Below are 12,303 nucleotides of genomic sequence, written 5' to 3' on the forward strand. Positions count from 1 at the left end.
CAAAATGATCCAAAGCACTTTAAAACAAACATATTTAAAACATTGAGGAGAAGAAGGAATAAAAACCAAAGATTAGAATGGGATATTACTAGGGGGAAAAAAAAATCAGAAGGTTATGAAAAAACAGTATAAAAAAAACAGAAGTCTGAAAAAAAGAACCAAAAAATACTGTCACTCAAATTCAAAAATGAAACTTTGGTGCATGGATTTAAAAACTAAAGAGCAAGGCACTGGCACAAAAACAGAAATATAAATCAATGGAAAAGCATAAAAAGCCCAGAAATAAGCCCATGCACCTAAGGTCAATTAATCTACAACAAAAGAGGCAAGACTATACATGAAGAAAAGACACTCTCTTCAATAAACGGTGCTGGGAAAACTGGATGGCAATGTGTGAAAAAAAGAAATTAGAACATTCTTTAACTCCACACACAAAAATAAGCTCAAAATGGATTAAAGGTCTAAATATAAGACCAGACACCATAAAATTCTTAAAGGAAAACATAGGCAGAACACTCTTTGACATAAATTGCAGCAATATCTTTTTCGAGCTGTCTCCCAGATTAATGGAAATAAAAACAAAAATAAACAAATGGGACCCAATTAAACTCAAAAGCTTTTTTTGCACAGCAAAGGAAACCATAAATAAAATGAAAAGTCAACCCACAGATTGGGAGAAAATATTTGCAAATGATGTGACCGACAAGGTATTAGTTTCAAAATTTACAAACAGCTCATGTGGCTCAATATAAGACAACAAACAGTTCAATCAAAAAATGAGAAGACCTTGGGGCTTTCCTGGTGGCTTGGTGGTAAAGAATCTGCCTGCCAATGCAGGAGACTCGAGTTTGATCCCTTGTCTGGGAAGATCCCACAGGCCTTGGAGAAACTAAGCCTCTATGCGACAACTACTAAGCCCGTGCTCTAGAGCCTGGGAGCCAAAACTACCAAGCCCAAGTGCTGCAACTGCTGAAGCCCACATTCCACAACAAAAGAAGCCTGCACACTGCAACTAGAGAAAAGCCAAAGTAGCAATGAAGACCCAGCATAGCCAATAAATTAAAAAAAAAAAAAAAGAGAAGACCTAAACAGACATTTCTCCAAAGAAGACATACAGACGGCCAAGAGACAGCACATGAAAAGATGCTCAACATCATTAATTATTAGAGAAATGCAAATGAAAACTACAATGAGATATTACCTCACACCAGTCAGAATGGCCATCATCAAAAAATCTACAAACAATAAATGCTGCAGAGGATGTAGAGAAAAGACAACCCCCCTACACTATTGATGGGAATATAAATTGGTACAGCCACTATGAAGAATGGTATGGAGGTTCCTTAAGAAACTAAAAATAGAAATACTATGTGCTGTGTTGTGCTGAGTCACTCAGTCATATCCCACTCTTTTCGACCCCAAGAACTGTAGCCCACCAGGCTCCTCTGTCTATGGGAATTCTCCAGGCAAGAATACTGGAGAGGGCTGCCATGCCCTATGACCCAGCAATCCCACTCCTACGCATAATCCAGAGAAAACACGGTTTGAAAGGATGAAGGCATCCCCATGTGCACTGCAGCACTGATTACAATAACCAAGATATGGAAGCAATCCATATGTCCATTAACAGATGCGTGGTACATCTATATAATGGAATATTACTCAGCCATTAAAAAGATGGAATAATGCCATTTGCAGCCATATGGATGGACCTGGAGATTATCACACTAAGTGAAGTAAGACAGAGAAAGACAAATTGCATATGCAATGGCACATATGTGGAATCTAAAAAAAACACATACAAATGAACTTACTTAAAAAACGGAAACAGACTCACACAGACTTAAGAGTAGGAGCTTACGGTTCCAGGGAAGAGGGGAGGGGGGCAGAAGATAGATTGGGAGTTTGGGACTGACGTGTACACACTGCTCTATTTAAAACAGACAACCAACAAGGACCTACTGGACAGCACAGGGAATGCTGCTCAATACTCTGTAATAACCTAAATGGGAAAAGAACTTGAAAAAGAATAGACACATGTACAGATACAACTGAAGCACTTTTCTGCACACCTGACTAACACTGTTACCCAGCTATACTCCAGCATAAAATAAAGATTTTGAAGAACAAAATGGGAAACTGGAAGAAATTTTCTATTTTGCAGCTAAAGGAAAGAAAGATAGAAATTATGGAAGAAAAATTAAGAAACATGTTTTGAATGAAAGGTTCCAACACACACCTAGTAGTGTTTGTTAGAAAGCAAACGAAGAGAATCAGAGAAGGAATCAGATGTCCGAAAATTTTCAAGAAGAGACCTGTATTCTCGAATTAAACAAGCAGAGCAAACTCTGTACAATGCAAATAGAAGTACTAAATCCAACTAGCCACACTGGAGTGCCTATCAGTATAGGACATGAAAAAACAGGGAAATATTAAAAATTACCAGAGAGAAGGAAAACGATTAGATGGACAGCAGACTTCTCACCAGCCACAGAACATGCCAGAAGACAATAAAATAATACCTCTGAGGTGGTAAAGGAGTACCATGACCTCTTGGAAGAAATACAAAGGGTTAAAGAAAAAATAAAAACGATGAAAGACAAAATGTGTTATCTCATTTGCAAAGATTTTTACATATGTACTTCCACTTTTTTTGTGTGGGGGTGAGAACATTTAACAACTCTTCACAACTTTCAAATATACAATTATATATTTAAAATACAGTATTGTTGACTATCACCACCACACTGTATGTTAAAGTTCCAGAATGTATTCATCTTATAACTGGAAGTCTGCACCCTTTGACCAACTTCTCCCCCTTTCCCCCACCCCCAACCCCCCAGCCTCTGGCAACCACCACTCTATAGTCTGTTTCTATGAGCTGCTTCTATACTTCTAACAAAAGAAAAAGGTTCAGAACCAGAAATACCAGGCTGGATTAATCCATCAAATCCTGTATCAGTGAATATGATGTGACTTTTCCCAAGGACACTATTCCTATTACCCAGAATAGAATAGGAATACAGTATTCCTAGTACCCAGAGCTGCTGATTAAATTCAGCAGCTCTGATTAAAGAATTAAACAGTTCTTTAATCTGATGATTAAACTATTTTTTGTTTTTTCTTCTTATGGCAGCCCTAGTACTACTTACTTCAGTTCTGGCATTTCTGGTTCATTCTAAGATGGGAGAAGATAAGTCTAGGATTTTGATCCTTTGGCAGAAACATCTGGAGCAGGAGGAGGGACACACCTTAGGAAAGCCCCATGAGAAACTGGTTCTCTTCGGAGATGTCCTGCAAAGGTGGTCAGATCGTTCCTCCTGATTCCTATCTCCCCAGAACTTTCCAGGGGCTACTATTGCTGCTTCCATCATCACAGGAGAAAAACCTAGCAGAACATCCCACTGAGGGAAAACACTTTGTGATTTTCTTTCCACGTGAGTGGAAGGAGAACAGACAAGGATCCCAGACAGCATCTACAGAGCCAAGCACAGAACTCAAGATGAGACAGGGAGACAAGAGTACAGCCATTCTGGGACAGAACTGAGCGAAAGGCCTTGAGCATGTGGGCTTCACAGGCCAGAAGAACAGCACCTAAAAGCTTGGGCTTCTGAGACAACAACTAAAGACCCACGGGCGTAAAAGATGAGCTCCATCTCTGTTCCACTGATTGTCTGTACATGGTTTCCAAAAGACAAAAGTGGAACCATATATCTACCACCTAGCAGAATTGTCAAACTCCCAGTTCCCCGAAAGATACAGATAAAAGCTTGACACACATTCCTAAGTTGTTTTTACAGGAAGCAGGCCCGCCCCGCCCCCACCAGCTGAAAACTGCTGACTGCAGGCACACAGACCCCAAACAGCTTGTAAAACCAGAAGGGTGATGATCCTCAAAACTTCACCCTGATGCCAACCAATCTAAGAACTGACCACAAGCTCATCAGGCAAACCACAGCCCCCCTTCCCTCACACTGCCTTTAAAACCCCTTATCAGAAAGTCTTTGGGGAACTGACATTCTTTTCCACCTTCTCTCTTATGCACAAGCTATCCTTTCAATAAAAAGCTCTGCTTGTCTAAGACTCTTATGGGAGTAATGTTTGTTTCTATGGCACTGCTATCCAAGAATCGAGAGAGGGCCCAGTAACAGAACCAGTGAATGAGACCAGCTGGGAGACAAGAGGCAGTGGTAGGGACTGTGGCAGCCAATAACATGTGAAACCAGCCTGGCTTTACCAGACCTCCTAGTTTTTGGAGAAAACCTAGAAATCCTGGCCATTCTTTGTCAAATCTTTTATTTTTAACTGTTGGTAACTAATCCGCAGCGCCATTAACACTTAGGAAAGCAAACAAAGCCCATGTAGAGGCTGGATCAAGGGCAGAAACAGCCTGCCTACATCCTCTTGCCCTGCTCTCCCTCAGAGGTGGTGGGAGATCTCCGAGGACACCCAGGCGACAGCGGAGTCCACTGCCTGGACACAGGAGATCTCTCTCAGCCTGCTCACTGATTCAGGGAGCAACTCCCTCAAGTGCTGCCCAGCTTAGGCAGGAGGGCTCTGCCTAGCTCAGACGTGCTGTTTCCTTTCAAACCCCCATTCTTTCACTGGATTTCCTGTCTCCCAAGCAGCCTGTCAGTGTGCCTGTACTCACTGTCAAAACTTCTACTGTCTGCAGTTGGTTCTGCCTTCTAGGGTTTGGAGAAGCAGCTCTGAATGAGAGTGTAATAACCTTGAATACTCAATGCTGAGGGCCCCGAGCCAGCCCTTCATCCTCTGCCAGCTTCCAATCTAGCATCTGACAGTTCGCCGATGGTCCCCAGAAAAAATCGAAGTATAGACACACCCTGCCTGTCCGGAGACAGGGCCCAGCCAGAGGGCAGAGAGGAAAAGCAACAGAAAGAATCACCATTCTGGATGAATTAAAAAAAACTTTTGGTTAAGATGCTGTTGCTCCTGGTAAGTAACAGAACTCCAACAAAAAGACGTGGCGCAGGGGACTTGGGGAGAGGACCAAAGTAACAATAACACCACAGCCACCAGTGGCCAGGAGGAAGCTAAACCTCTCAAATGAGGACACCCAGTACCTCTTCGTGGTTAAGGCGCTCAGAATCTCATCTGTATCTAAAATTTGTTCTTAATTGTTTTCTCCACCATTGTGTTATTGCAATCCCTGGAGAACATTTAAGTTAGCTTCTAGAAGAATGTACACAATACCAGCATAACTATCACCTCGCCCCCTCCCCCACCCAGCCCAAACCAGACCTGGCAACTGCTGAGACTGCCGACTGGGAGCCAAGAGGACAGAGAGGCTCAGGGGCTTAATTAAGAGCAGCCCTCTTCCCTTCAGGGAAAGTCAAGGAGACAAAGAATCAAAAATGACATCACAAGATGCCTGAATCCCTGAGTCACCCCTTGAAGAAGAGCTGCAACAGAAAGCAGCTCTCCTGAAATTCTCTATGAGCAAGAAATAAACTTTCATTGTGTTGAGCCACTAAGATCTGGGGATTGATTGCTTCTTACTGTAGTATAGATAGCATGACCCTTAGGCAAGTGCCCTGAAGGCTGGGTGGTTTGGGAATGGGTATTATCACTGAAACTCAAGTAAATCAACTGTGTGGCGGTGTGATTTGGACGGGAAAAAATAAGCATTAATGGAAACAGACTCTGGAAGGAGTTCATCTTGATTCAAATTCCAAGTCTGGATAGATAGTGCCAGTCCCTCAGTCATGTCCGAGTCTGTGCAACCCCATGGACTACATCGCACCAGGCTCCTCTGTCCATGGGATTCTCCAGCAAGAATACTGGAGTGGGTTGCCATTCCCTTCTCCAGGGGATCTTCCTGACCTAGGGATTGAACCCAGGTCTGCAGGAAGATTCTTTACTGGTTGAGCCACCAGGGAAGCCCCTTACTATTTGTATAATCTTGGGTAAGTTATTTATTCTTTTTAAGCCTCATTTTCCTTATCTTAAAACTACAGCTCACTTCTACTTTAGAAACCTCAAAAGAGTGCTAGGAAATTTAAACGAGACAATCCATATAAGGTATGAAGTGCAGTGGGTGCCTGACACTTAGTAAGAACTTAAATCTTACCTATTCCTCATCTAGTAACTGTTTTGGGGCCTCATAGGCCAAAGCCTAACCAAAGCTGAATATGGAGAAGAGATAAGAAAAAGTCGAAGGTTATCTATCACTCATTGTTGTCACACCACATAGTCTTGCCATCTGAACAAACCCACCTCACAAAGTTAGTGTTAGGGGAGTTGGAGGAAGAGATCCTCCACCTCCAATACACAAATAAATGTACCAGGGCAGAAACCTATTCATCAACTCATTTATCTCCTCTACTGCGCACAGCTAAACTAGCTCCCAGCCTCCCTGTAGAACCCAGTGCTGCAGAACCGAACGTAGGAGCAGAGGCCACTCTGTTCTGGTCCATAGTATCCTCCTAGAAGCAATCCTCGAGGCATGATGACCTTACAAGCCACACATGAACCAATGGAGCCTAGGTCCCAAGTCACTGCTTAGAAGACAGGTGTCCACTGATCAGGAGACCCATTTGCCCTTAGGTGAGTTCAGAAAATAAACTTCCATCAAGCTTGAGCCACTACATAATTTTTCAGATTTGTTCATTGCGGTAGTTAGAAACTGCCGTTCTCTAATAATGTGTCAAATCTTTTCTAATTCAAGTACTTATGTCGGGAAAAAAAAAAAAAATCACACTTATAAAGGCCAGGGTTTTCATTTTGTTTTGTCAAGGTAAGTTATAGTTATCTATATAAACAACAGGAACAGACTTTCAATTCACTTATTCCAAACATCTGAGTTACTCTAAACAAGGGGAAAGTTTAAATTATTCTGCCTGCTCCTGATTATCAGGGTCCATCACCTCCTGAGAATACTCTCTAAAATCTACTAACGTAGAAAACAGTGCTGTGTCAGGCAGGCAGGAAAACAAATGAGCTATATCATCACTGTAGTGTTACACAGCCTTGTAACAACTTCTTTCTTCTCAAGCAGAGGGAGAATGGAGCCAGAACATCCTTCAGCAAATTTAACACCTAAGCCAGGTTCCCTCCCCCACCCAGATATGACCTCCCTAGGCCTTTCTTTAGGCTCAGTCTTCCTGCTGAACCATTCCTCCATCCTTAAATACCCAAGAGAAGGGCAGTTGTCACTCACCCAATGCATGGATTGGTCTGGTACCTCGGCGCTGTGTAGGAGAAAGGAGAGATGTTCTTGTCTACAAAAGACCCAAACCCCAAGCGGAAGTTGCTGGTGAGCTTCCTCATCTCCTCGGCTAGCTTGGTGCCCAGGCTCCGGATGTTGTCCAGGTCATCCTTCATGGACAGAGAGAGGTCCATCAGGTAGTACAAGTCCACGGGATAATCCTCCACCTGTCGAACCTGCAGCTGGAACGTAGTCTTGTCACCTGTGCCAACCGAGAGACCATGCATGTTAGAGGTCATACAGTTTACTGGGGCAGAAGGGATGGGTTTTGCTTTCAAAGCCGGTCCACCCGCGACTTTTCTTTAGTGATCATGTCTCTTGGAAGACATCTTTTTCCTGGAAGCAGAGTGACTGATGGAATACGGGTGCTAAGGATGCAGCTCTAGGTTCTCCTTTCACACACATGGGGTCTTTGCAACCCCATGGACCACAGCCTACCAGGCTCCTCCATCCATGGGATTTTCCAGGCAAGAGTATTGGAATGAATTGCCATTTCCTTCTCCAGGGGATCTTTGCCACCCAGGCATCGAACCCAGGTCTCCCTCATTGCAGGCAGACGCTTTACCATCTAAGCTACTAGGGAAGCCACTCCTTTCACACACAGGGCTCAGCAATTTTTAAGGAAACTCTTTAAGAATGAGTCTGCTTAGCAGTGTTCTGTTTTCGCAGCAAAAACGACTTTAGGTAATTGGTGGATAGTGAGCCAGACAATTCCATGGACACAAACTGGGTAAAAGTAGTCCACCCACCACATACCAACTTCAGAGAAAGGACTGACCAAGATGGGAGTATGGCCAGGAGACTATAAAGGTGTGTGTGAAACAGAAAACAGGAAAGGAATTAACAAAAGAAGGGTACAGATACAAAAACTGAGGTGGCAAGGGAGAGGAGAAGGCCAGGGGGAGTGGGAAAACAAAGATGGTTACTTAAAATATCCCCACAAGGGCAAAAATGTTTACACTTATACTGTGTCACCTATTTCTATCTCTCTAGCCATCTATCAAACAATAGTATTTAGTTCTAGGGCATATTTGACATTGCAGACACAAATCATTATAAATTATTTGTATAAATATGAGAATATTACAAATTTTAGCACCATCAAAAGGAAAAGAAAAAATAAAAGAAATACTATTAGATTTATCTACAAGAGAGAAAACAGTTTTTGGTTCTATAAGAAGACAGTCAACAGACAAAGGAAAAAGAAATTGATTCAGAGGAAAAGAACAAAGAGAAAAAGGCAGTGTCTGGGAGGCGTGGCCTCTGCAAGCTTGCCCCACGGGCTATGCAGAAAGGCCCAAGTCAGCACAGTAACTGGGGGATGCATGTCAGGACAATGATCCTTCATCATTTCATAACCTCTAAAAACACACTGTTCAGACATTATTTCAAGAAGTAAATCCTACCAGGTGATTCTATCTACCATCACGATTATTAGCCTCCCAGAGACACCAAGAGATGTCTTTGAACTCTTTGCGTAGAACTGTCCACACACATTTGAAATGTGGATTTACTTTCTTGTGTTCAGAGGTGCAATGTCAAAGGTGACTTTGCTCCACGTGAGGGTCCACGCCTCATTTGCCGGTAGAGACATTTCAGAGAAACCAGTCTTTCACCTCCAGCTGACAACCAGTGGGTTTAAGCCTTCTTGAACTTGCAGGATAGGAGACCCAGTGGTCTGTGCTCCCTCCCCTCCTCCCATCCCAGACGAGGCATACTTCATCAATTAGACCGTGAAGAATCTAAGAACCCAAAGATTTTAGTCCAAATTCCAGCTTTGCCCCTTAACTAGGGATGCCAACAAAATCTCCATTTCCTTAACTGTAAAATGGCAATAACAGCACCCAGCGTTAAGTCTATGAAGCACTCGTGTGGGAAGGAGAGTCTTGTAAGCAGTGAAGGCCTGCCCAAATGCAGAAAGATTACTATAATTACCACTGTAGCCTGAGTGGCGGAGCCCAGCCTGCTTCCCCTGACTTGTCCTTGCATGTGCTGCTCAAGCCACCTGGAGATTGATGTACTTTGGGCTGCCTGTTGGTATGAGTCTATTTTTAAAAACCATTGGAGTCTGACTCAGAGGAATGTTCGAGATTTCTTCCAGAATGAATTCCAGACTGCTACAGTATCTGTCTTTGGTTCCCATGAGGCAGAGAGAACAGCTCTCAGCATAGGGCCCCTCCCATCCTTGGATGCCACACCACAGTCGAGGAGGGGTGGGGGCCTGCGAACATGTCCCCTCCATCCAAGCCTATGGACCTCTTTGCAGGGTCTTCTGTGTTTTTCTGACCTGTGCCCTTCCCCCAAGTTCCCAGGTACACCTTCTTTAATCCAGAATCTGCTTCCACCTTTGAGGGGATTATGAGCAGTTAACAGATGAGCACTTTAGGACCAGCAAACAGGGAACCAGCTTAGATTCAGAGAGGTTGGGAGGCACCCATGGGAGGGAAGTGGACACTAGCCTTGGAGAGCAAGAGCCGGGTTGGAATCCAGAACTTGTCACCAAGGATTCCAGACCTCAGACTCCTTTAAACTTGCTGCCCAGTTTCTAGATCAGTAAAATGGGGAAGATGTTCATTACTGTGGGTGTGGAGGAGACTCTATATATATATATATATAAACACTGTACAAATGCTTCTATGCAAGAAAAACTTCAACCCCAGGTCCCCTGAAAGTCAATTATTAAAGCAATTTCCTGTGGGACTAAAAAGAGAGACAGAACATTCTGCCAAAAACTTGAGTGTGAATGGCTAACAGCCTTGGGTATTATACTTAACTCCAAATTTTCCAGACATGAAGGCAAACAGAAAAACAAGATGTGATACATAGGTCTCTCTGTATGCAAGAGGTTCTCTATTTTGAAGTAAGAAATCTATTTCCAGTAAATTCTAAGAGAAGCTGATCACTAAAACACACACACACACACACACACACACACAGCTCCCCAAAGGGAGGCTGCAAATGCTAAAAAAAAAAGAAAAAAGAAAAAAAAGAAAATTTTCTCTCCAAGTTTTCCAAAAATGGAGGAGTGTATAAAAAGGATTAAATCATTAATGTTCAAAATAAGGGTTTACGGCTACCTTACCTATGGTGGATTTTATTTTTTTTATTTTTTTTTTTTAATTTTTTTATTAGTTGGAGGCTAATTACTTCACAACATTTCAGTGGGTTTTGTCATACATTGATATGAATCAGCCATAGATTTACACTTATTACCTATGGTGGATTTTAAATGTTACAAACTCCTCAGTAGTCCTTGACAATAATGGAATTTCTGTCAATGTAATAGAGGAAGAAACTTTGTCACAAATTAAAATGGATGTTGTCTATAAACTTAAATTACACATACTGGCCCATCTCAGGGAACCCTGAGGTACCATCCCAGGTACCATTGCTTATCTGCTTGAAAGAAACATCCCAACCAGGCTTAGCTGTGAATGGCTGCAGGAAGGAAGAAATTAAAACATCTCCTTTGAAGCCTGGTGAGAACCAAGACTTTACCTCCTCTCCTTTTAGTATAAAAGTGAAAGCAAAAGTCACTCAGTAGTGTCCAACTCTTTGCGACACCATGGACTATACAGTCCACGGAATTATCTAGGCCAGAATGCTGGAGTGGATAGCCTTTCCCTTCTCCAGGGGCTCTTCCCAGCCCAGGCATCAAACCTAGGTCTCCCACATTGCAGGCAGACTGTTTACCAGCTGAGCCATTAGGGACGAAACCTGAATTCTAACTCAGGGAAGATTCTTCTCTGGGACACTAGCCCACCATCTCCTTGGTCTGCTGGCTTTTTGAATAAAGTCATTATTCCTTGTCCCAACAACTCATCTTGATTTACTGGCCTGTTACACAGCAAGCAATATAAACTTGGACTCAATTAACAGCAGATTTTGGAGGGACTGACACTTCTGGACCAGTTCTCAGAGTGGGTGCTAAGTGTGGGAGTTAAGCTACAGTGCCCCAACTCCCTAATGGGGGAGAGCCCATGGTTAGCTGACTGAAGGTGAAGCCACTGCTGCAGGCCAGGGGTACCTTCTGCCAGGAGAGGGTCTGGGGCACCTTCTCCATCTTTGAGTACACTTCTGGAACCAAGTACACTTGAAAGTGAAAGTGAAGTCGCTCAGTCATGTCCAACTCTGCGACCCCATGAAATGGAGCCCACCAGGCTCCTCTGTCCATGGGATTTTTCAGGCAAGAGTACTGGAGTGGGTAGCCATTTCCTTCTCCAGGGGATCTTCCCAACCCAGGGATCAAACTCTGGTCTCCCACATCGCAAGCAGACACTTTACCGACTGAGCCACTTAGACACACTCAATAATAAACACAGCCGCCCAGTTTGGCACCACCTGAGACTTTAAACCAGTCGCCACTTCCTGTGAGTCCAGCAGGCTGGGAGCTGGGCTCACCTCCACTGTGGGCGCTCAGTCTGTGCCTGTCTCTGGTGACACAAGCCCAGCCCACACGTCCTCCTCCTCCCCCTCCACATAAGACCCCTATAGGTTCTTCTCCTTGTGTGGCTGACGCCCTCCTCTCTGGGGCCAGTCCACAAAATCCCCGCCTTGGGACCAGCAGCAGAATCAGAGAAATAGGATAAAACAAACCCCAAAGTAAAGCTGATCACCTCACACCTGTGAGAACATAGCCACTCCTGCAGCCCCTCTGGTTCTTCCAGTTTCTAGTTCACCCAGCCTCAGCTGTATTCTGCACAGAACTCATGCCACTGCTTGGTTCCTAAGTGTAGATTTTCCCTCCATAATCAAGTATCTACCAGCATTCCCTCTGAAATGTATTTTTAAAGCTTTCTTCTGTCTTCCCTCCAATAAAAAGTGAAAAGTTATTTTTCCTGGGAACATATACCAGGTGACCAACATTCCCAGAAAATGAAAGCAGAGAATTCTAACAACAGCTTTTGGTTTTCCTAAGATTGATTTTTGTTCAAATATTTTAGACAAAGTAGCATCTAACAGATAAACACTCTCACTATCCCCACTGAAAGTAGTTTTTGATTCCTTAGAATTACACTTCTGTGCTAGAAACTGAAAGAAACATTAAAATCAGCTACATTATAAATGGACTACAG

General features: G+C 43.3%; 1 protein-coding gene across 2 annotated transcripts in view; it reads right to left on the reverse strand.

Annotated features, from left to right (window-relative positions):
• ITGB5 (integrin subunit beta 5) overlaps positions 1–12,303 on the reverse strand; it is a 113,379-nt gene that overhangs the window by 77,201 nt on the left and 23,875 nt on the right. For both annotated transcript variants that reach the window (XM_043473195.1, XM_043473194.1), the window contains exon 4: positions 7,181–7,430. In XM_043473195.1, the coding sequence (XP_043329130.1) occupies positions 7,181–7,430 (250 nt within the window). The remainder of the gene's footprint in view (positions 1–7,180; positions 7,431–12,303) is intronic.

This window comes from Cervus canadensis, chromosome 7, assembly GCF_019320065.1.
Source record: "Cervus canadensis isolate Bull #8, Minnesota chromosome 7, ASM1932006v1, whole genome shotgun sequence".
In the NCBI taxonomy this organism is placed as follows: Eukaryota; Metazoa; Chordata; class Mammalia; order Artiodactyla; family Cervidae; genus Cervus; species Cervus canadensis.